Raw genomic sequence first — 26,246 nt, 5'->3', positions numbered from 1 at the left:
TAAGACTTTGACATTTAAAGAGAACCTGCACAATCAAGTGCCTTAAAACATTTGCGTCAAAATCTAATCATGATGCTAAAGTGCTCTATCTATCCATCCATCCACCATCCATCCATCCAGCCATCCATCTATTCTGTCTGAAATTTTTTTGTGGAAAGTCTTTGACTTTCAGTTCATTTCAATTCTACTTCCTTACATTCAAATTTGAATTGCTGTTCATCTCCATCTCAAAGGCATTCAGTTCTTAATGATGCACGATTCTCTATTGCTAGGTGGTTGCTAGGGTGTTCCGGTTGGTTGCTATGTGTTTGCTAGGCTGTTCTGTTTACTTGCTTGCGTCAGAAGAGTCTCTGATCTTCTCTTCTGTAGAGACTGTGGCTCGGCTCCCTCCTTCACTGTAAATCTGTGGGATTTTTGTTACCAGGCATTCACCAGGTGACACTCGTAAATCTGATCGCCTGGAATGGTAATAACACACCTCTCCACAACTGATGTGTCATTTCCTGGCTCAGCCACAGCATGAGTTTGGGCTGGGACTAGCGGTTCTGACTAGCAGCACAGAAATTACATGCTTCACGCGCCGTCTTGACAAATGATGGCAGGTTTATAGTGTTTCCCGTGTGTTGGCAGTCTTTTAGGCAAACACACCACTTCATTGTGTGACGGCAGAAAGAAAGGCCTCTGTCACTGTCACTGACTCCGAGGTGAAACAATAGACCTGTCTGAAAAGAGGCTTCAGGTATTGGCAGGAGGAAGCGGCTGGGTTTGATTCATTCACATGCAGCAGCGACGGCGCTCTTTGTCATTCCCTTTTGCCGAGAATGAGACCAGAGACCAGAGACCAGGACTGTGGAGATAAGACGAGCTTCTGAGAGCCGCTTGATTACCACAAAGACCCTAGTGAATATTGAGAATGGTCTGGCCGTACTGCAGGAGGGATGGAGGATCTGAAGTGCCTACTGACAAGAGCTGAGTGCTGTTCTCTGAGGACGCGTCTCTGAATCACTGCTCGGCAAATCATGGGGAAGTTCAGCTCTCTGTCGTATAGGGCTTGTAAAGCACATTGAAAGTGTGTAAAGCAGGGCGATATACTGAATATTTAAGACGATAGGGAGGATTTTAGTGACGCTGCAAATATCATAATTATCTGAAATAATAAACTTTTGTTAAAAATATAGATTTTTCGATACTGAAATATCTAATAATTTTCCTCAGAATAGATACATGATACCAGCTGCGCTTTCTCTCTCTCTCATCTCTCCGACTGTGAGTTACACACGAACCCGCCTCTCCTCACTCACTCACTTCATTTGCTCCAGATTAATATTGTTGCTGTTACAGGGCTTGAATTTCGGTGTGAGATTGCGTGTATTATGCATAATTGTACTTATTCCCGCAGATTTTGTGCACATAAAGCCGCCTCTCAGTACTAAATTCAAGTTCTTTGTCGCTGCTTATTGCGCTTAAACAGTCAAACACACACAAAATAATGTCAAAATGCCGGTCTTGGCGAGTATTCACACAAACACAGTCATCTCTGTTTTAAGTGAACGTAAACAGTTGAGAAAGAAAACGCACGTGTAACAGTATAATGGATCCATACGTCAGCTCTTAAAGTGACAGCAGCCTAATAAACCTGCTGACAAATCATGAGATAATAAGGAAAATATCTAAATGGCAGTTTTTCCCCATGGTATCGATGTCAAAATTGTGGCCAGTGAAACTTATGTATACTTCTATTTAACATTATTTTAGTCACTTTGATTTAAACTTATTTTAGTTTGTTGACAAAGCAAAATTGCAGTAGGTTTTAGCAATTTTATGTGGTTTTGTAATGTTTTTAATGTTTCTATTTAGCTTTCAGTTATTTTTATTTCAGTTTTAGTCTATTTTTAGTCATTTTAGTACTATTTTTTCACCTAATACTGAATATTTATATATTTTTTCAACTTTTTTAATAGTTTTAGATTTAGTTAACTAAATAACACTGTTTCAATTAATTGTTTCAAAACACCAATTCAGAAATGTATCTCGTCATTCATACATTTTCACAAAGTCTATTTTTAAACAGTAAATGAATTCAAAACTTTTTGCATGAAATATGTTTGATCACTCGTTAATATGCATAAATCATCTCCAGCACTCTTCTTCAGCGTGCACATGCACACATACTGATATTTTTATATTTATAGTTGACATTTGTAATTTGGGTAAACTCAACACACCTAGTCATTTTAAAATGGTTGAATCAAGAATCAAGATTAAAATTGTTTAAGATTTTATTTTGCATGTCGGTGCCTTTATCAGTTTATTTGATTTGCACATGTCTGTTTAAACTTTGTTGTGGTTTGCTTATGTTGTCCGTTAATTAATTTACATTGATTATAATATCATCTTAATGCTGTTTTTCTATGGATTTCACAGGTCATGACCCTATCATTCACATGATACGTTCTCTATCTAAATTTTAGCCCCATAAAAATGAGCCTGCGTTATGATTTTACAGTAATGTGTGCGACTTCATTTCCATAATAATTGTGTTGTCTTTTGATTGATGTGTGTAGAGCAGGGGTGTCCAAACCGGCTCCTGCAGAATTCAGCTCCGACTTGCCTAAACACACCCGTCTGGAAGTTTCTAGTATGCCTAGTGAGACCTGGACTGTGTCCGAAAACGCCCCCTATAACCTTAAATAGGGAACTATTTAAGGGGACAGACATTTTTAGTGGCGTACCTGACGCAGTTATCATTCTCCCGTCCTGTGCCACAAATGCACTGGTGCCCATCTGTTCGCCCATGGGCGCGCTGGTCTGAAAACCAGGTGTGTTCAGGCGCATGGTTGGCACATTGCTATTTTGAGGAACTGAGACGAGATGAGATTGGTTTATTGCACGTTACGCCCAAAACACACCCATGACTCATTAAGAGACTAGGGACAACCCTTATGGACCATGCACCTGGCACACAGACTGTTTTTTACTAGCAAAAGTGGATTCAGACACGCCCTAGGTGCACCTGTGCCATGTGCTTCAGACCATGCGCTCATATCGGTAAAATACGGCCCTCAGTGCCTCGTTTTCATTCCCTCCCTCAAGCATATAAGTGGACTATAGGGAATAGTGAATGAGGGTATAGGGGGCGATCTCGGACACATGCAGCCGTTATTTCGCCGGTTCAGGTGTGTTTAATTGGGGTTGGAGCTGAACGCTGCAGGACAGTGTTTGAACACCCCTGGTGTAGATGAATGTTGCATGATGATATTCTAAAGTTGTGTGTTGTGTGCGTTTTTCTCCAGTGGTCAACACCACCTGTCCGCCCAAGAAAGGTGAGAGACGGGCAGACGGCTGCCGGTGTGCGTGCGACACGTGTGTGTTCACGCAAAACACTGTGATGTGTGTCTGTGTGTAGTCATGTGTTCTTCATTGTCTTGGACTTTTCGTGAAAGAAAAGTTCCATGTAAGTTCACATGGTTTCTGTTTGTGTTTCATGCACGGGCGTCGGAACCATTGTATATGGGTGGGACAAGACCCACCCACTTTTTACGATCAATGATATTGGACCCACTCACTTTTATCGTTTCTAACATTCAGCACATGTCTGTTTACCTACCCCTAATCGATAAACACTTATTATTAAACACATATTAGACGCTTTATTTCCACTTTTCTAATATTTTCTTAATTTGTATTGAAAATAAATGCCTTTCCGATTTGATATGTGATGGGAAAACGGAGAAGATTAATTTCGGCGAAAGCAGGACTCGAACCGCGGGTCGATTTGTGTTAAAACTAGATGCCGTGCGTCTTACCCCTACACTACTATCGCTCTCAATGATATGGCGATTTACGTAATTTTGTCTTTCCGACCTATACGTTTACCAAGTAAAGCTGTATATTTGTACTTAATGTAATTGGCATCTATTCCAGTAAAAAAATTCTGAGGACCCACCCACATTTTTTTTGCTTCCGACGCCCATGGTTTCATGTATGGGTCAATGACAAATAGGATTCCTGAGATTATGAAAAGTAAAATATAGTTTAAAAATGGCAGGTATTTAGAAAGCACTCTTTGCTCATGCAAGTTTCATGTTGTTTTTTTGTGATATATTTTGAAATATTTTTTAAATAATAATAATCTTTTATAATTTAAAGCTTGTTTTGGTTTTCATTATGTCAAATGCTTCTTTTTTTTATTGCTTTTTTTACTAGAATATCACCCATAAATAATCCATATTATCTTTTGGGACATTTGATTATTTATAGAAAAGTTGTATTGAATTCTTTTATTCTTGCACTTTTAAACAAAATTAGCATCACGTCATTGATCCTTATTTGTTTTCCTTTTTTTATCTTTGTCTGTTTCGTTGTGTGTGTCCTGTGGCATGTCGTGTCTGTGATGTCTCCCTTTGATTTGATTCTGTTTTGTGTGTGTGTCTGTGTTCTGGAGTGTTTGTTATTGCCCGTGAAATAAGCAGGAAACCAGTGATGGCATGCATAAGAATTGATCTGATGAAAGGTAGATGAGTACAGCTGGACAGGACGTCAAAGTCCAAGCACCTCGATTCTTAGACTCTGCTTTCGTAGAATTGTGGGATGTCTTGTCTTTTTAGCTCAAAAGTGGACAGGAAATGTAATTAGAATTCTCGTTCTATAGGGTCAATCCGTGTCAACCCAATCATCCAAATATCCCTAAAACTGATTCAGATATAGATTCCTATAAATGCATGTTTGAAGTTAATGTGCCTCAACTTAACCATTTTAATATGTTTATGCATTTTAATTTATGTTTTATGCAATTCTTTTGATAGAGCGAAACAAGATACATTTCTAGTTTAAACATGATTTATTCTTCAGACATTCCTCTTTAAATGCAATAAGTATAAGCTGTAAAGTGAACCACATTCGGTTTTCGATCACTGAAAATGTTCAACAATTCAAGCTGCTTTGAGATCCCCGTATCTATTGGACCGAACTATATAGAGCCTTAAAAATGAAGAATAAAAGTTTATTAAGAATGTGAATCTAGAAGGATATTTAGATATCTTGACTACTTTTAGAGTTACAGACATGACAACTTTAGAAAATGAATATTTATGGAACTTAAACAGGTTATGTCCTATGCAGTTGAGTTGATAGAAAAACATGAGATACATTTATAGTTTTAACATTATTTGTTCTTTAGATATTCCCCTCTAAAAGCAAAAAAGTGACCCACATTTGGTTTTTGAGCACTGAAAATGTGTACAATTTAAGCAAATCATGGTATTGAACCAAATAAGGCTTTTAAAATGAATATACTAAAAGGAAAGTTTGTTAAGAACCAGAATATAAAAGGATATTAAGATATCTTTACAACGTGTTGAGTTAGTCATGCAAACTTGAGGCAAAAAAAGTGCTTTTTGCCATTTTTGACCAGTCACCGTTGGAAAATAATGCAACAAAGATTGCTATCGTAAACATATTTTGCTAATAGACCTACAAATCTCTGTAAAAAATTAAATAAAGATGCTGCCATATTTCTAAAGTCATTTTTACCCCCCTGTAATTTGGCTCCAGATCTCAGGGGAAAATTGTCATTTTGATCCCCCTCTACAAAACAGTGGATTACTCAGTAAATATACATCTGTGACATTTAATATTTTGGCTTCTATCACTATTTATGTTTGTCTTTGTACAGAAAAAAATATTAACAAATTTGAGCCAGGGAAGTTTCCGAAATATGGTTGATTTGACACAGAATGACTCTATAATGTGACGCAATTCCAAAAAAATTAATCCGTATAATCGACAAAAAAAAGAAAGGAAAGGATTTTATCCTTCAGGAATTGATTGGACCTCTGCAGTAGGTGAAGTGTTTTATGAAAGATTATGAAAGCAAAAAATGTTTTCTTTGGAATGATGTGCATTGAGAAATTGTGATCAGGAACATCCATCCGACCAAGTCCTAATCAAGCCAAGCCTTAGCTTCCGAGATCGGCTGTATATTAAGACCAGAAACATGTAATTAGTCAAATAAATATGGTTTCACATTGATTGTAGTGAATAGTACTTTTGACAGATTTAAAATTATTTAAATTGTTTAATCAATTGTTTGAAATGATGCCCACTCTACTGAGGTGAAGTCCATGTAATGTTGGCTAAATCAAGGTGAAAATGTTTGCTTTATTCTGCATCCACATCAACAGGTGTCAGTGTAATATCTGAGGCCAACAAAGCATAAACTAAATATTACTGCATTTTCAGAATCTGACTTGAGGTATGAACTGATACGGTAAAACCGATGACATAAACCGTTTGTGTTTGCAATTGCTTTAGAAGCCTTGGAATATTGATTATTGTGATGCTGCGTTCACACCAAACGCAAATATAGCGTCAAAATCGCGTCTAGTTGGACGCTTGAACATTTTTAATCCATTCACGCGTCCACAGTGAATTGGACGCGCGTATAAATTGAGCGTTTGAAGTGAAATAGATGCGCGTTCAAGGCACTCCAGGAGAAATATGTCATAAAACACCACTCTGCCTCTTTTCATTTTCATTAAAAAAAAAAATATTACACATTAATAAGCCACACAAATGTGGTCCAGGCAACTCCTACATTATCTTCACTGCATGTATATTTAAATATCCTAAAAAATAAAGTTATGAAACTTCTCTTTGTCCTCAGTCAAAACGATTTGTTAGACAACAAATGATAGATTCATGACACCAAAGATCACCATTCTATCTCATGTTTAACCACTACAGAGGCATCAGAGCCAGCGGCAGAAGGGCTGGCCGAGGAAAGGCTGCTCTCGCCGGGGTTAATGAGCGCTGAGCGCCCGGTGATCGCCTGGATCTCACAACTCCAAAAACGCAAGATTAATTTTTTTTTTAAATAGGCGCACTCTTTATAAATAAACCACAGATTTGAGCTTTAAACAACTACATTCTCACCTGAAAAAGTCTTCAAACTAAATTTTGTGACACAATAACAGTAGTATTTTTAAATTATGCAGTGTTACTCATCACGTCACTTTACCACGTCAAAGCAGCAAGTAGGCAAATCACGTCCATCGCGCCGCAGGACCTCCAGACGCGCGTCAATGCGCCTTTCCATTGACTTAACATGGAAATCCCTCGGTCCAGACGTTGTATTCGCGTTTGGTGTGAACACAGCATAAGGGGCATTACATTTCCCACACCCACTTGAAGCATTTGGCCAATCACAATGCACTGGGTCTGCTGGCCAATCAGAGCACTCTGGGCTTTCCAGAAGGAGGGGCTTTGAAGAATCCAGAACTCAATCAGAGCGTTTCAGACAGACTGGCAATAAAAGTGCGGCAATAATACAGTATGTGAAAAATCATTTTAAAGCATGTTAACCTGCTCTATTACACCCAATAAACAAATAATGACCTTTTAAAATGGCATCATATGGCCTCTTTAAGCTTGCCTTAGGCTAGAGAGTCTTGCATTTGGGTGATTTCAGCAGTCGGAGGCTTAGAGAAAATATCTAACTGGAGTTTTTGAGCTAATTAGCTAAACCTCAAAGAGAAGCGAGCGATCTGAGCCTCTGACACTGGTGTAAAGTTATCTGCCGTTATCTCTTCAGCCAGCGCCGGAGCTCAGGAGTTCTTCATATCTAGGTTACACACAGCAGTTTTACCTTCTCCACATTATCATGATTGTTAGATGTTATCTCGAACAAATCCTATTAGGTAGTTAATCCAGATTAATTAGTCAGAAAATCTCCAGTAACTGTGTCATCGTGGCTTGGCATGGAGAGGTAGATACTGCTGCTTCCCATCTGAAGTGTTTAAGACTGAGCGCATTAAACAGGAGTGATGCATGAGGTGCAGGACATCAAACTGTATTTATCGCTGTTGTGCTCGTGCATTACAACTGATTCAGTCAGTGATACCAGTGAATATAAGCAGTAAATCAAATGTCTACCTCTCCATCTGTCTTCTGTATGTAGTAACTAAATACTAACCCAAGACATCTGTGTATTTCTGCACAATTTGCATTCATCTGCTGCTGAAACGGAACACGGTATAGATCAGAAATCTGCGGCTTGTTCATTTTAATGGTGTTTATGAGTGAATCTCATGAAAAACATGGATGGATGGATGGATGGATGGATGGATGGATGGATGGATGGATGGATGAATAGATGGATGGGTGGATGGATGGATAGAATAGATGGATGTATGGATGGATGGATGGATGGATGGATGGATGCATAGATCGAATAGATGGATGGATGGATGGGTGGATAGACTAGATGGATGGATGGATAGGATAGGATAGGATAGGATAGGATAGGATAGGATAGGATAGGATAGGATAGGATAGGATAGGATAGGATAGGATAGGATAGAATAGATGGATGGATGGATGGATGGATGAATATAAGGATGGATGGATGGATGGATGGATGGATGGATGGATGGATGGATGGATGGATGGATGGATGGATGAATATAAGGATGGATGGATAGATATATGGATGGATGCATAGATCAAATAGATAGATGGATGGATGGATAGAATAGATGGATGGATGGATAGATAGAATGGATGGATGAATATATGGATGGATGGATGGATATATGCATGGATAGAATAGATGGATGGATGGATGGATGGATGGATGGATGGATAGAATATATGGGTGGATAGAATATATGGGTGGGTGGATGAATGGATAGATAGATATATGGATGGATATATGGATGGATGGATGGATGGATGGATGGATAGATGGATGGATATATGGATGGACGAATGGATGGATATATGGATGGATGAATGGATGGATAGAATAGATGGATGGGTGGGTGGATAGAATAGATATATTGATGATGGATGGATGTATATATGGATGGATAGATAGATATATGGATGCATAGATAGAATAGATGGATGGATGGATATATGGATGGATGGATATATGGATAGATAGATAGATGGATGGATATATGGATGGATATATGGATAGATATATGGATGGATGGATGAATGGATGGATGGATATAATAGATGGATGGGTGGGTGGATAGAATAGATATATTGTTGATGGATGGATGCATAGATAGAATAGATGGATGATGGATATGGATGGGTGGATGGATGGATGGATGGATGGATGGATGGATGGATGGATGAATATGGATGAATAGATGGATGGATGGATATGGATGAATAGATGGATGGATGGATGGATGGATGGATGGATATATGGATGAATAGATGGATGGATGGATGGATGGATAGATGGATATATGGATGGATGGATGGATATATGGATAGATGGATATATGGATGGATGGATGGATATATGGATAGATGGATATATGGATGGATGGATGGATGGATGGATATATATGGATGGATGAATAGATGGATATATGGATGGATGGATGGATATATGGATGGATGGATATATATGGATAGTACTAGAGTAAGCGCAATTTATTCAATGCAACTTTATTGGCTTTGTGGAGATATAATAATATTAAACATATCTCTAGAAGTTCCTGTAAGCTTAGCACGTTTATCTTGGTCAGTTTGTTTTCCAGCTTGACTATCGTATTTCTTGAGCAGCTGAATGTATTCAGTCTGCAACTTTCTTCTTCATTGGCTTCATTTTGCAGCTGTTTGATCTTAAATCTGTGTGTGCTCGTCTGGGCTGTCGGGCTCCGTCCCCGCCTCGGCACAAAAAAGGTGATATTGTTAGACTATGAATGGAAGCGAGGCGAGGCCATTCCACAGGGTTCAAACAGTCCTTTTGAAGTGCCAGCCTTATTACAAAATGCGCCGTTTACCCTTGCGCGCGCGCACACACACACATACACACAGAAAATTGGTGCTTTTAAAAGCTTAATAGAGCCGCCGCTCAGTGAGTCTTAACCTGCAGACATCTGCCAGCAAAGAGGCCAATATCAGTGCACAAATAAAGCCATAAAAACACACTGTACACGTATGCAGAGAAAACTTATATTTACTATTTGTGAACACATGCACAACAGATATATTCTCTGTGAGTACATTCAGCCTGATTTGACTTGTAAAATATGATCTACATTTACATTTACGCATTTGGCAGACGCTTTTTATCCAAAGCGCCTTACATTGTATTCAAGGTATACATTTTTTACATTTTGTCAGTTCTTGCTTTCCCTGAGAATCGAACCCATGACCTTGGCGTTGCTAGCACCACACTCTACTGTTTGAGCTACAGGAAAGCCTAAACTGATCTAAACTTACCTTTCAGGTAATAGACATTTAATATTAATGATAACATGTTATCGTTCCATTGTGTACCTGTAGTAGCCTGGCGTGGCCATACTCAATTCTAGTCAGAATATGAGTCTGGTACCGCTCCATTGAGCTTTGATTATGGGGCGTGTTTCAACCGAGCCAGGAAAGACCTCAATTGGATAGACCCACAACCAATCAGAGCAACGGAGCGACGTGTAACGTTAGTTGTCAAATGTCAACAGAACTCAACTGCACTGTGTTGCCAAGTCCGTGTTTTTCTCCATGTCCGCGGGTTGAAGCGACCCCAATTATGTGATTATATAAACCCAGGAATGCGAATTTTAGCAGGCAACCTTGCCAAAATAACATATTTTGCCAACCAAACGCCATTTTTTTCCGGAGAACCCCCCGGAAAGTTATTGTTTTGGGCTATAGTTTTGAGTAGCAATTGTGCGCGACATTGCAAAAACACTTGGAAGCCCTGTCTGCACGCACGCTGGATTAAGTAACGTTACAAGAAAAAGATGAGTGTAAACGATCTTTGCCAGTAATAAAATAATTTAAGGATACACAGAGTACTTACCAACACGATCATCGTTTCTGAGAGAAATAGTGAAGGTGAATGCATATATGAACAAGTTCTCCGTTTAGGATAAGAGCAAATTCAACCCAAGAGCCTTCGATGACGTGGATGATTACGTTACTGTTTATCATCTGTCCATCATCGTCTAAAGCCCGCCCTGACAATTTCATTGGTCCGAACAGTTTTTGTTCGGGCATAATTACTCCTCTATGGAGCGAGTCCAGACCGAATTGCCCGAGCAAAATAAATTGTGGGCGGGGCTAAATTCGGCTGGCATCCAGGCTATACCTGTAGGGATTTGCACATGAAATCCTGATGCTGCATTCAAGTATTTTACAGTGTTTAAATAAATAGCAAATATGTGTAAAGATCAAAGTCCACAACAAATAAATGTATTGTCTCCTAAAAGAAATAATCGACTGGGCCGTCTGACCAATCAGAGCAGAGCAGAGCAGGCTCATGGAAAGGAGGGGTTTAGGAGAGACTGAATCTTCAAACAAACGGTTTTCAGACTCACATGAGGTGATGTGCAATGGATAATATGAGGAAATGTACGTGTTTTTTGACCTTGGATGCATGTGATTGTATTGTAAGATTGAAAAACAAAATTAGGGCACTATAAGGAAGCAACAATTTAGTTCAGAAATCGTAATGTGATTTTGGTCAGACTAAAATGGATGTGTTCTGCAAATTAATATACATATATATTTTTTTACTTTCTAGTTAAAGTGAAGCGATAAGATGCATCTAAAGTAACTTTATGTAATGCATATGTATTTTATCATAGCAACAGAGAGTGATGGGGAATAGCTCACATAATCCCATTACATCATAAATCCTTTAAATGAAAAAAAAAACAGCAAGCTTTATTGCTATTCTTCGTCGTCAGAGCACGAAATGCATAGAAACTAAATGGTGCTGTCAACAGTCTCAATTAAAGCGTGATAAACAGCACAGAGCTTCTGCTGTAGAAGTTCATGAATCCCTGAGGTAATTATGCCTTTTGCTGTTGTTCACGTGTGCTCATCTCATAAATGTAATATATTGTAATATGAAACCTGTGTTAAAGGCAGCATAAAACCCCTCAAAATGGGTTATAAATAATGGATCTTATTTTCTGAAGTGTGATCTGTGTGGATGATAAATGTGTGCAAGTATTGACTGTAAACTCTGTTCCACTTCCTCTTCCATGTCTTTTTCACACTTTTCTCATTGCCCTTTGAGGTGTATTTCTGCTTTCTCTTTTTTCACTCGCTATATTTTCTTCTTTTTCTCTCTGCGAGAGCGTCAGAGCTGTCAGCAATTAGCAGAAAACACAGTGTTGATGTTTGTAGAGGGGAGAATGAAGAGAGTCAGAGATAGACTCAGAAGAGCAATCGCTGTTACCTGCGACAGGCTGAAGCCGAGGTCAGTCCTCAGGGCGGTGTGTGTGTGTGTGTGTGTGTGTGTGTGTGTGTGTGTGTGTGTGTGTGTGTGTGTGTGTGTGTGTGTGTGTGTGTGTGTGTGTGTGTGTGTGTGTGTGTGTGTGTGTGTGCTGAACGCCTGCAGTGTTTCCACTCCTGTCTCGTCCCGACAAGATGATTCAACAGCCCACTTCATTCAGACCTGATGAGCCGACAGCGAGCCCTTCGGAAGCACTTCCTCCTTTCCAAACGCTCACTTCTCTTCCCTTCTCTTCCCTTCTCTTCTCTTCCCTCCTCTTCCCTTCTCTTCTCTTCCCTCCTCTTCTCGTCTGGTTCGGTCTCATTAGGGTCGTTTGCTAAGACAAGCGTCACTATCACTGTTGCTCATCGTTAGAGCACTAACACTAACACTAACACTAAACTTCAGTGTCCTGCAGCGTTTGTGTTAGAGCCAAACTATTTTATCTTTATATTCTCTATTCTTCAGACAGGTTTTCATAAAAATATGAATCAGCACAACTGTTTTTAACACTGATAATAATCATAAATGTTTCTTGAGCAGTAAATCATCATATCTGAATGATTTCTGAAGGATCCTGTGACACTGAAGACTGGAGTAATGATGAAAATGCAGCTTTGATCACAGGAATAAATTCATCTTACAATATTTTCACATAGAAATTATAATAGTATATTACAATATTATTATACAATATCAGTGTGTGTGTGTGTGTGTGTGTGTGTGTGTGTGTGTGTGTGTGTGTGTGTGTGTGTGTGTGTGTGTGTGTGTGTGTGTGTGTGTGTGTGTGTGTGTGTGTGATGGGTAGGTTTAGGGGCAGTGTGTGTGTGTGTGTGTGTGTGTGTGTGTGTGTGTGTGTGTGTGTGTGTGTGTGTGTGTGTGTGTGTGTGTGTGTGTGTGTGTGTGTGTGTGTGTGTGTGTGATGGTAGGTTTAGGGGCAGGGGCAGTGTGAGTGTGAGTGTGTGTGTGTGTGTGTGTGTGTGATGGGTAGGTTTAGGGGCAGTGTGTGTGTGTGTGTGTGTGTGGTGTGTGTGTGTGTGTGTGTGTGTGTGTGTGTGTGTGTGTGTGTGTGTGTGTGTGTGTGTGTGTGTGTGTGTGTGTGTGTGTGTGTGTGTGTGTGTGTGTGTGTGTGTGTGTGTGATGGGTAGGTTTAGGGGCAGGGGCAGTGTGTGTGTGTGTGTGTGTGTGTGTGTGTGTGTGTGTGTGTGTGTGTGTGTGTGTGTGTGTGTGTGTGTGTGTGTGTGTGTGTGTGTGTGTGTGTGTGTGTGTGTGTGTGTGTGATGGGTAGGTTTAGGGGCAGGGGCTGTGTGTGTGTGTGTGTGTGTGTGTGTGTGTGTGTGTGTGTGTGTGTGTGTGTGTGTGTGTGTGTGTGTGTGTGTGTGTGTGATGGGTAGGTTTAGGGGCAGTGTGTGTGTGTGTGTGTGTGTGTGTGTGTGTGTGTGTGTGTGTGTGTGTGTGTGTGTGTGTGTGTGTGTGTGTGTGTGTGTGTGTGTGTGTGTGTGTGTGTGTGTGTGTGTGTGTGTGTGTGTGTGATGGGTAGGTTTAGGGGCAGTGTGTGTGTGTGTGTGTGTGTGTGTGTGTGTGTGTGTGTGTGTGTGTGTGTGTGTGTGTGTGTGTGTGTGTGTGTGTGTGTGTGTGTGTGATGGTAGGTTTAGGGGCAGGGGCAGTGTGAGTGTGAGTGTGTGTGTGTGTGTGTGTGTGTGATGGGTAGGTTTAGGGGCAGTGTGTGTGTGTGTGTGTGTGTGGTGTGTGTGTGTGTGTGTGTGTGTGTGTGTGTGTGTGTGTGTGTGTGTGTGTGTGTGTGTGTGTGTGTGTGTGTGTGTGTGTGTGTGTGTGTGTGTGTGTGTGTGTGTGTGTGTGTGTGTGTGTGATGGGTAGGTTTAGGGGCAGGGGCAGTGTGTGTGTGTGTGTGTGTGTGTGTGTGTGTGTGTGTGTGTGTGTGTGTGTGTGTGTGTGTGTGTGTGTGTGTGTGTGTGTGTGTGTGTGTGTGTGTGTGTGTGTGTGTGTGTGTGTGTGATGGGTAGGTTTAGGGGCAGGGGCTGTGTGTGTGTGTGTGTGTGTGTGTGTGTGTGTGTGTGTGTGTGTGTGATGGGTAGGTTTAGGGGCAGTGTGTGTGTGTGTGTGTGTGTGTGTGTGTGTGTGTGTGTGTGTGTGTGTGTGTGTGTGTGTGTGTGTGTGTGTGTGTGTGTGTGTGTGTGTGATGGGTAGGTTTAGGGGCAGTGTGTGTGTGTGTGTGTGTGTGTGTGTGTGTGTGTGTGTGTGTGTGTGTGTGTGTGTGTGTGTGTGTGTGTGTGTGTGTGTGTGTGTGTGTGTGTGTGTGTGTGTGTGTGTGTGTGTGTGTGTGTGTGTGTGTGATGGGTAGGTTTAGGGGCAGGGGCTGTGTGTGTGTGTGTGTGTGTGTGTGTGTGTGTGTGTGTGTGTGTGTGATGGGTAGGTTTAGGGGCAGTGTGTGTGTGTGTGTGTGTGTGTGTGTGTGTGTGTGTGTGTGTGTGTGTGTGTGTGTGTGTGTGTGTGTGTGTGTGTGTGTGTGTGTGTGTGTGTGTGTGTGTGATGGGTAGGTTTAGGGGCAGTGTGTGTGTGTGTGTGTGTGTGTGTGTGTGTGTGTGTGTGTGTGTGTGTGTGTGTGTGTGTGTGTGTGTGTGTGTGTGTGTGTGTGTGTGATGGTAGGTTTAGGGGCAGGGGCAGTGTGAGTGTGAGTGTGTGTGTGTGTGTGTGTGTGTGTGTGTGTGTGTGTGTGTGTGTGTGTGTGTGTGTGTGTGTGTGTGTGTGTGTGTGTGTGTGTGTGTGTGTGTGTGTGTGTGTGTGTGTGTGTGTGATGGGTAGGTTTAGGGGCAGTGTAAGGGGATAGAAAATATGGTTTGTACGGTATAAAAACCATTACGCCTATGGCATGTCCTCACATTTCACAAAAACAAATATGTGTGTGTGTGTGTGTGTGTGTGTGTGTGTGTGTGTGTGTGTCGTTCCCTTATGATCCACGGCTCTTTGTGTGTGAGTTTGTGTGTGTGTGTGTGTGTGTGTGTGTGTGTGTGTGTGTGTGAGTGTGTGTGTCGTTCCCTGATGATCCACAGCTGTGTGTGTGTTTTGTGATGGTTGTTCTTGAGTCTCTTGTTTGTCTTGAGCAGTTAAACTGACCAACGTTCTTCAGAAAAATCCTCCTGCTCCCGCACAGTCTTTAGTTTTCCAGCATCTTCTGCATATTTGAACCCTCTCCAGCAGTGACTGTGTGATTCTGAGATCTGAGGACGATTGAGGGACTCAAACACAACTATTAAAAAAGGTTGAAACATTCACTGATGCTCCAGAAGGAAACACAACGCATTAAGAGCCGGGGGTGAAAACTTTTTTAATTTGAAGATCAATGTAAGTTGTACTTAATTTGTCTTCTGGGAAACATGTACTGTAAGTATCCTCTGTTGCTTCCAAAGGGCAGTACTAAATGACAAAAAAATATATATATCTTCATCCTGTTCAAAAGTTTTCACCCCCGGCTCTTAATGCATCAGTGAATGTTTCAACCTTTTTTAATAGTTGTGTTTGAGTCCCTCAATCGTCCTCAGATCTCAGAATCACACAGTCACTGCTGGAGACGGCTCAAATATGCAGAAGATGCTGGAAAACGTCTCGGTTACGTATGTAACCCTCGTTCCCTGAAGGAGGGAACGGAGACGTACGTCGGAACTGACCGACGAATTGGGATCTGATCTCAGAGACCAATCCACTTCGAGTGTATCAAAAACGAGCCAATGGAGATTGGCATGCGATCCACGCATTCCACGCACCGCCCCGCAGCGCGGGCACAAATAAGGAAGTGGAATGCTTGATCATTGCTTTTTTCTGCTGAGGAGCCGAACTAGTGACTCGGCCCCCTAGCGGAAGCACAGCACCTGGCGACGGGACGTACGTCTCCGTTCCCTCCTTCAGGGAACGAGGGTTACATACGTAACCGAGACGTACGTTGGAACTGACCGACGAATTGGGATCCCTACCAAAACGCCAGGGCGCTGGCCCTTCCAGCGTCCTGCTTGAGCGCACTGGACCGTCTTAGATGGTACGGAAGTCAGGGCTCCAAGCAGGGAGGTCAGTCACTGCTGTTTCTGCAAGACCCACCCAGTGTGACTATTGGATAACGCTGGGAAAGCGTGCCCGTCTCGGGAGATGGTACGCTGCGGAGCCACGTCCTTCAGTAGAAGGCTAGGTGGCAGAATACACATAAGGACTAACCTGGCAGGGTAGTGCAACATATGGCTGTCTCTGGGGTGGTTCCAGCCTGGTCCCAGGGGGGAAAGAACACGCCCAGAGACGACAGAGCGGGCTCTGTCAAGGGAAAGACACAGGGCTAGCCGAGTAGGGTAGCTGGTACCGTGGAAGAATACACATATGGGGTAGCTGTGAGGGGACCGCTACATATGGAACCCAGCCTACACACACGTTTCACAAGCATACGGGTGCAGGCCTGACGCAGGGGTGACGGAGGAGCTCGACAGGGTTAGCCGTTTCCGGGGAACACAACTGGAGAAAAATAGACGCACGTATCCGGCCCAGAGGGCGGGAGTGGCGTTGCAAGCCGACACTTAGAATGGGCACTTAGCGCTACTGGCCACTGGGGGCGAGGATGCGGGAAGATACCGGCTCTACACGGAGGCTATAGAATCTAGCGAACGTGTTAGGTGTCGCCCAGCCCGGAGCTCTACATATATCTGTCAGCGAGGCGCCTTGAGCCAGCGCCCAGGAAGAAGCAACACTCCTTGTTGAGTGTGCTCGCAACCCGAACGGGCAAGGCACGTCTTGGGACTGGTAAGCCAAGACGATAGCATCCACTATCCAGTGGGCTAACCTCTGCTTGGAGACAGCCTTTCCCTTCTGCTGGCCTCCGTAACAGACGAAGAGTTGCTCTGAGGTCCGAAAGCTTTGAGTCCGGTCGACGTAAGCGCGGAGAGCGCGGGTCTCCTCCTCCGAAGGCAGCGCTTGCAGGTTCGTTGACCGAAAGTGCATGCAGGTCCCCTACCCTCTTGATGGAGGCCAATGCTGTCAGAAGCACTGTCTTCATTGACAGGATTTTAAGCTCCACAGACTGCAAAGGCTCAAAGGGAGGGCTCTGAAGTGCTCTGAGCACTAGAGCTAAGTCCCAAGAGGGTAACGAGTTTGGACGAGGAGGATTTAGCCTCACCATTCAACGAACAGGTTCCACTTCAAAGCGTAGAGGCGCCTCGTAGAGGGGGCTCTAGCAGAAGAGATGGTGTCCACCAATGCCTGTGGTAGACCACCTAGAACCTCCGCGTCCCGTCCAGGGACCAGACATGGAGTTTCCAGAGGTCTGGACGCGGGTGCCATAGAGTGCCCCGTCCCTGAGAAAGAAGGTCCCTCCTCAGGGGGATCGGCCAAGGAGGGGCTGTCGCGAGGAGAGTTAGTTCTGGGAACCAGGTCCGGTTGGGCCAGTAGGGCGCAACTAACAAGACCTGCTCCTCGTCCTCCCTGACCTTGCACAGGGTCTGTGCAAGAAGGCTCACTGGGGGAAACGCATATTTGCGCAGGTCCCGGGGCCAGCTGTGCGCCAGTGCATCCGTGCCGAGGGTGCCCCAGTCAGGGAATAGTACCACTGGCAATGGGTCGAGTCCGGAGAGGCAAACAGGTCTACCTGTGCGGCTCCGAAGAGGTCCCATATCAGCTGGACCGCCTGGGGATGGAGTCGCCACTCCCCCGGAGGTGTCGACTGGCGAGAGAGCTCGTCGGCTGTCTGGTTCAGCGCACCTGGGATGTGAATGGCACGAAGCGACCTCAGATGCTTCTGACTCCAATGGAGGAGGTGGCGGGCCAGTTGGAACATGCAACGGGAGCGTAGACCACCCTGACGGTTGATGTACGCAACGGCCGCAGTGCTGTCCGTACGGACCAGTACATGCTTGCCACGTAGCGGCCCCTTGAGGCGGCGCAGTGCCAAGTGTACCGCTAACAACTTGAGGCAATTGATATGCCAATGCAATTGAGGTCCCGTCCACAGACCTGAAACTGCATGCCCGTTGTACGTGGCCCCCCAGCCCGTGGAGGAGGCATCCGTGAAGAGCACAGCATGCCTGGACACTTGTTCTAAGGGCACCCCGGCCCGGAGAAACGAAGCGTCGGACCATGGGCTGAAAGTTTGGCAGCAGTAAGGAGTCACTGGGACCCGGTACTGCCAGTGTTGAAGCGGCCTCATATGAAGCAATCCGAGCGGCGTTACCGCGGCTGCAGATGCCATATGCCCCAGGAGCCTCTGAAAAAATTTCAGTGGGACCGCTGTCCTGCTCTTGAACGAATTCAAGCAGTTCAACACCGACCGGACCCGCTCTTCCGTGAGGCGCGCAGTCTGGCTGACCGAATCCAGCTACATACCGAGATAAGAGATCCTCTGCGTGGGACAGAGTTTGCTCTTCTCTCGGTTGACCCGAAGGCCCAACAGGCTGAGGTGACTGAGCACCATGTCCCTGTGTTCGCACAACTGCTCCCGAGAGTATAAGCCAGTCGTCGAGATAGTTGAGGATGCGAACGCCGCGTTCTCTGAGCGGAACAATGGCTGCCTCTGCGACTTTCGTGAAGACGAGAGGCGACAGGGACAGCCCGAAGGGCAGGACTTTGTACTGATATGCCTTCCCCTCGAACGCAAAACGTAGGAACGGTCTGTGTCGAGGAAGGATAGAGACATGAAAGTACGCGTCCTTCAGGTCGATCGCTGCAAACCAATCTTGGGGACGGATGCATTCGAAAATGCGTTTCTGCGTTAGCATCCGGAACGGGAGCTTGTGCAGGGCCCGATTCAGGATACGCAGGTCCAAGATTGGCCGTAACCCACCCCCTTTCTTGGGTACAATGAAGTAGGGGCTGTAGAACCCTGCCTTCATATCGGCTGGAGGAACCGGCTCGACCGCGTCCTTCGCCAGTAGGGCGATCTCTGACCGCAAGACCTGGGCATCGCTGCTCCGCACGGAGGTGAAGAGGATGCCCCTGTACTTGGGAGGCCGGTGAGCGAACTGAATCGCGTAGCCGAGTCTGATGGTACGGATGAGCCAGCGAGATGGCCTGGGGAGCTGAAGCCAAGCCCCCAGAGACCGTACAAGCGGGACCAACGGCACCACAGACGTACCCGGGGTGGGGCAGCGAGGTGGAATAGACAGACCCGACTCGGGAGGCCCGGAGGCGGCCCGGAGTGTTGTCTGAATATTCCAGGGTGGGGCAGAGTGTGGGTGAGAAGGCCCGGGGGCGTTCTCGGTGCCCACACTGCTGCCCCCTGGCGAGGGGGAGAGGGGAGGAAAGGAGTGGCAAGGCCCGGGGGCGTCGCGCACTGCCAACCTGGCCCTCTTGGGGCCCAGGGAAGATGGAAACTGCTCTTTTATTGAAAATGTGGGTACCGCTGGACTCCGGAGAGCCAGCGGCAGAGATGTTATACCAGTCAGAGCCCCCCGGTCCTCCTCCGGGGGGTGGGAGAGGGATGCGGACATCATCTCCCTCAGAGCAGCTCCTGTCTTCCCTGGGCTGCCCGTCTCAGGGCCGCTTCCCCTTGCGCTTGCCGGCTGGTTTAGCGGGGCCCTGAGCGGGTTGGGCGCCTCCCTTACATCCGGCACCCTGCTTTCCCGGTGGAGGCTGCTGCTTGGGTTTCGCAGGGGCGGAGGCGGACGCAGGGGGACGCCCTCGGCGACGAGCAGGCGGAGGTGCTGCCGGCGATGACTGGGTGGAGGCAGCAGCGGGTCGTCGGGGCAGGATGTTTTTGATGGCCTCCGTCTGCTTCTGGGCCACCGAGAACTGCTGGGCGAAGCTCTCGATGGCGTCGCCGAAGAGGCCGGCCTGACAGACAGGGGCGTTGAGAAACCGGACCTTGTCGGAATCATGCATGTCTGCCAGGTTCAGCCACAGGTGGCGTTCCTGGACCACTAGTGTGGACATCGCCCGACCCAGGGAGCGTGCAGTGACTTTCGTCGCCCGGAGAGGGAGGTCCGTCGTCGCACGCAGTTCCTGCATAACACCCTGGTCGGAACTACCCTCGTGCAATTCCTTTAGCGCTTTGGCCTGGTGGACCTGCAGGAGCGCCATGGCATGCAGAGATGATGCGGCTTCCCCGCAGGCGGTGTAAGCCCTGCCCGTGAGACCGGACGAGAACTTACACGCCCGGGAGGGGAGACGCGGGGCACCCCGCCAGTCTGCAGCGGTCTTGGGACACAGCTGCATCGCCACAGACCGCTCGACTGGGGGGATTCCCACGTAGCCCTTAGCCGCACCACCATCGAGGGTAGTGAGGACGGAGGAGTCAGTCGACCGTGAGCGAGCGTTGTAAGGCGCTACCCACGATTTCGTGATCTCCTGATGCACTTCCTGGAAGAAAGGAACCGGGGCGGGGCGCTGAGAACCAGCACGGGCCGTCCCGAGAAACCAATCGTCCAACCGCGAGGGTTCGGGACACGGTGGAGGGTTCCACTCGAGCCCGACACTCGCGGCGGCCCGGGAAAGCATAGCCGTAAGCTCTGGGTCGGACTCGGGCAACGCTGTCACACCCGAAGGGGGTAGCGCAGCCGAATCTTCATCCTCAGAGCCCATTAGCTCGTCCCCCGATGCTGCAATCGACAACATGTCCTCAGCCGGAGCCCCAAAAGAAACGCCTGGGACCCCCCGGGGGGGGCCAGCGCGCTCTTCTGGAAGCTTCACTGGCGCAGCGGAGGGGGGAGGGGCCCGAGGAGCCATTTGACCCGTCGGGGAAGCCCTCACAGTAACCCTCAGGTCCCCACCAAGGCCATCAGCCAAAGTAGCAGCCCTCTGCTTTACAGCGGGAGGACCACTAGATTGGGGGATGCGCAATGGTGCTCCGCCTCTTTCGAGGTAATGGAGTCTGGACTGTAAAACTGCGATGGTCATGTTCCCGCAATGGGAACATGAGTCATTCACGAACGCTGCCTCAGCGTGCTGAACGCCCAAACACGTGAGACAACGAACGTGACCGTCAGCTGGGGACAGATATCAACCGCATCCAGAAACACACGGTTTGAATGACATCTTGAAAAAGACGCAGGGTCAAACCGTGTTACTCTTTTAGAAAGGAAAAACTGCTCTTTTATGTGCTGAAGCACTCAGGGAGATGACCGCGGCACCACACAGTACAAAGGTGCAAGCCTGTGTGTGCACTCAGAATGGAAAACGCCCAGCGAACCAACAGCTGATCTCCGTCTGAAGCGGCACTGAGACACGCCATCACACCCGCACTGGAAGCAGTAGATCCTCTCTCGAGACTCGTCTTGAAACACTCTTCGTAGAAACAGGAAAACATTCGCTGTTCGGCTCCGAAGTAGAAAGCAATGATCAAGCATTCCACTTCCTTATTTGTGCCCGCGCTGCGGGGCGGTGCGTGGAATGCGTGGATCGCATGCCAATCTCCATTGGCTCGTTTTTGATACACTGGAAGTGGATTGGTCTCTGAGATCAGATCCCAATTCGTCGGTCAGTTCCGACGTACGTCGAACGTGACCGACTGAAAGGGAACTGAAGAATGTGCAGGAGCTGGAGGATTTTCTGAAGAACGTTGGGCAGTTTAACTGCTCCGGACTAAGTAGAGACTCAAGAACAACCATCACAAAACACACACACAGCCGTGGATCATCAGGGTACGACACACACACACACACACAGCCGTGGATCATCAGGGCACGACACACACACACTCACACACACACACACACACACACACACACACACACACACAGCCATGGATCATCAGGGCACGACACACACACACACACTCACACACACACACACACACACACACACAGCCGTGGATCATCAGGGTACGAGACACAGTATTAAGAATCAAGGGTGTGTAAACTTTTGAACGGGGTCATTTTTATAAATTCATGATTTTTTGTCTTTTATGTAAAATATCTCATTCAGGACAGCACTAAATAAAAAATAACATGCATGTTGTATGATCCCTCTTATTTTGTTCAAATTAGGGGTTCACAAACTTTCAAGCAGCACTGTGTAGGCCTATATATATTATTCTTCATTCATGTGTTCATAGATGCACATTATTCCACATGGGGGCTTTTTTTGAATGATACTGTAAATGAATCTTTGAATAGAGTCATGGATCCATTGTCATTGATTCATTTGAAAACATTTGCACTGATTCACAGCAATTAACTTACTGATGTATGTGTTACTGAAGTTAAATCACACTCTTTATTAAAACATTAATTTTGTAAATGCACATAAATTATGTTTTTTTTCTTATATATTACTCAGCCAGAATAGCCTAGAGACCTGCGGTGGGCTGATTTGTTAGTAACAAACACTCTCTCATCAAGGCGGTGAGTTTTGCACGGAGTCCACTCACATTCCCAGAAAGTATGAAGTGCAGTTTCTGAAGTCCTCCTCAAGCGCCCACTCTCATGCTTTGGCCCTGTGAGAGGTGTACGCCACCTCTGCCACATGAATCATTATCTGAGTTAAAGTGTGCAGCCGTTTGTCACAAAACATCTCTAAAACGCTTCCGAGCAGTGATGAAGCAGGGCTGGGTTCTCCTCGGCCGATCACCGCAGCGGCGCGTCTTATTATCACCGGCAGACGCTGTTACTCTGAGCAAACCCCGGAGGTGTTTCGGACAGATTTGTGCATTAGCGCTCCTTCAGGACCAAAGCTTCTCCAAATGTAATGAGAGGAAAGATCAAACTGGTCTGGGATCAGCAGTCAAGGGCAACAGATGGCGTGTCTGCTGTGCGCCGCGTGCGCGTCTCTGTTCTGATGAGGACGGTGGAGACGAGGCCTGGTCCTGCGATGGAGAGGCCGCTCCTGTGCACGCCTTTGTTGATCTTGGCTGGAGGTCACGATACACTTTTGTGGATTATTTTACATCGTCACATTAAGTGATCATATTTATTTAGAGTGTGGTTGAATGCCACCACAATTTTCAGTTTAAATTATTCTTTTTTTTATAGTAATTTTAAATAATATATAATATAAATTTGATTTTTGTTTGAACTTAATCTAAATTAAACTAATAATATAATTTATGTATTTAAATAAATATTATAATTAATATTAGATATAGTTATTCTATTTTATTTTAGGCTACATGCACTAAACATTTGGATTCCTCCTCATCCTTTTTGCAGTATTATCGTTAACGAGTAATTCATTGCATGTCTTAACACCAGCACTAAGTTTATCTTTATTCAATTATATTTTTAAATCATAAAATAATATACCGGTAAATAATAATTTTAATAAAGTACTTATTTAAATTTTTGTATGAATTTAATTTGAACTAAATTAATATAATTTATATATTATAAAATATAATAATATAAATATTATGAATGAGGCAGTTATACAATAATATTTTAGGCTACATGCACAAGACATTTGGATTTGTTTATTATTTGTTAAAATATTAATGAATGAATTGCATGTCTTGCAGCTGAACACCCCACCCCCAATTTCAAATTTAATTTATTTTTTATTTTTATTTAATAGTGTAGTAATTTAAAAAATAATACAAATAATCATTTTAATAATTAAAATATTTTATTACATTTTTGTATGAATTTAATTTAAAGTAAATTTATATAATTTATATTTTATAAAATATAGAAATATAAATATTATTAAACTATATTATTTTTGGCTATATGCACAAGGCATTCACATTTCTTTACATGCATTTTGCAGTATTAACTTTAACAAGTCATTTATTAATTTTGACAATTCATTTGAATGATAATTCATTTAATCTTTAGATATTGATCATAAAATATTTCAATTGTAAATGTTGACTGTACAATTTAGTTTTTATAAGAAAATATAACTAAATGAAACATTATTATTTTAATTTATTTTTATCTTTATTTAATAGTGTAGTTATTAAAAAATTATACAAATAATAATTTTAATATTTTATTAAATTTTTTTATTAATTTAATTTAAAGTAAATTAATATAATTTATATTTTATAAAATATAGAAATATAAATATTAAACATAATTATATTCAAAAATTCTTTTTTATTATTTTTGGCTACATGCACGAGAGATTTGAATTTCTTTACATTTTGTGGTATTAACTTAAGAATAAACAAGTAATTTATTAATTGAATCCATTAAAGCTGCAGTCCGTAACTTTTTGCTCTCTAGCGGTTAATAAACAGAACTGCATGCATTTTGCGGAAGAACATTGCAGCCGGAGCTACTTCTCTCTGTTTATGTCTATGGCGAGTCACGCAGGGACTGTGCTCCTCCACAGCACTTCCTACCAGACCGGTGTGAAATAGACCCAATATAAACACTTATTATAAGTGGACCATAATGATTCACTGTAAGACAAAAACACGCTTTGGAAAATGGATTCATGTTGTACATTCTCATATATAATTTGTGTAAATCTTGAACACAAAAAAAGTTACGGACAGCAGCTTTAATTTGAATGATAATTAATTGAATCTATAGATATTGATCATGAAATATTCAAATTGTAAATTTTGACTGTACAATTTAGTTTGTATGCTGGAAATATTTTAGCGATAAAGAAAATATGACTCGTTCAGCTTGTTTGAACTTTAAAGCACATGCATTTAAAGGGACAGTTCACCCAAAAATAAAAATCCTGTCATTGTTTACTCACTCTCATGTCATTCCAACTGTATGATTTCTTCTGTGCTACACATAAGATATTTGGAAAAAATGCTTTGGAACGACAAGTTCTTTCCCGTCATGTTTTGTCCGGTTCCTGGAGCTGGAGCGATCAGCACTAAGGTAGTCTGAACCATCGACTGTAAAAAAATATGGACGTAGTGTCCGTGACGTCACCCATAGGATTCAGAAGAGCAGTTTTGAAGTGCAAAGTAGGGAAGTAGGGAGATGGCCGTTGGCAGCGCGTCATCGCGCGTCACCAGTGTTAATTTCGTGGATGAATAATTTTTGTCATAATTTTCGTCAACAACCTTTTTTCACTGACGAAAAAGAGATGATAACTAAATAAAAACTAGTGTTGGATGACAAAAACTATGACGAAAATCAACTGTCATTTTCGTCAACAAATAAAAACGAGGCGAAAATGTTAAGGAGGGACGATTAGGGAAGAGATCCAGTCAGAACTGATGTCCTGTGTAACAGATGCGCACATTTGATCTGATCTGGAAAACACGGCGCTGTTGAGCACTCCAGAGCGGCTCAATCAATGAATAACACACATTTATGCCAGGCAATTGTTTATGAACTAATGCTGATGAATAATGACAATGTTTACTTTACGATGTTTATATAGTAATATGTTTTAGACGGTTGTAATAATGCATATTTGATCTCCCTCATCTGAACTTGAATGAACTCCTGCTACTGCAACAGAGGCGCAGACATTTCAAAATAAGAGTCCCGGTGTATTTCCAGCTTGTTTATCATTAAAAGTCACGCATTATATATTCGTTTTTGGTTAAACAATAAACTGTATTTGATTTGATTCCGCTTTAATTTATAGTCAGGAGGGAAGACCAGTATTTGACACATATTCAATAAAGTATCAGGGTTATAATAGTTAACTAAAACCATTAAAAAAATATCTTCATTACTTGAAATTAAATAAATGTTAACTGAAATGAAAAAATAATAATAATAAACAAACTTATTTCAAGCTTTAGCTTAACCTGATATGGCAAAAAAAAAAAACGGACAAAAAAGTTAATTGAGCTCTCTTTTGTTTATTTTTAATGTCAAAGACAAAATGATGTCGAAATGTCAGTTCAAGTGACAGTCAGTTATGTAATGCTTAAATGCTTAATGTATTACAATTTAACTAAGATCATTAGGTTTTAGGAGACTGAAACTACTGTAGAAAACTAAAAACAATTCAGGTGACTAAAATATGACTTTAAAACTAAATGGCATTTTATTCAAAAGACTATGACTAAAACTAAATCAAAATTTGCTGTCAAAATTAACATAGCGCGTCCCTCCCGGATAACAGAAAATGGGCAAAAAGGCGGGACGTGGGC

The 26,246-nt window shown here is 43.6% G+C and overlaps 1 protein-coding gene across 1 annotated transcript in view; it reads left to right on the top strand.

The window, feature by feature from the left end:
* Positions 1–26,246, top strand: part of slc12a5a (solute carrier family 12 member 5a) — a gene marked incomplete at its 3' end in the record, with an annotated part of 156,989 nt that overhangs the window by 54,033 nt on the left and 76,710 nt on the right. The window contains exon 2 of the mRNA XM_079840053.1: positions 3,294–3,323. Coding sequence (XP_079696179.1) covers positions 3,294–3,323 — 30 coding nt within the window. The remainder of the gene's footprint in view (positions 1–3,293; positions 3,324–26,246) is intronic.

Source organism: Gobio gobio (assembly GCF_949357685.1).
Source record: "Gobio gobio genome assembly, chromosome: 17".
NCBI classification, from domain to species: Eukaryota; Metazoa; Chordata; class Actinopteri; order Cypriniformes; family Gobionidae; genus Gobio; species Gobio gobio.
This window is presented reverse-complemented; position numbering and strand designations above follow the sequence as displayed.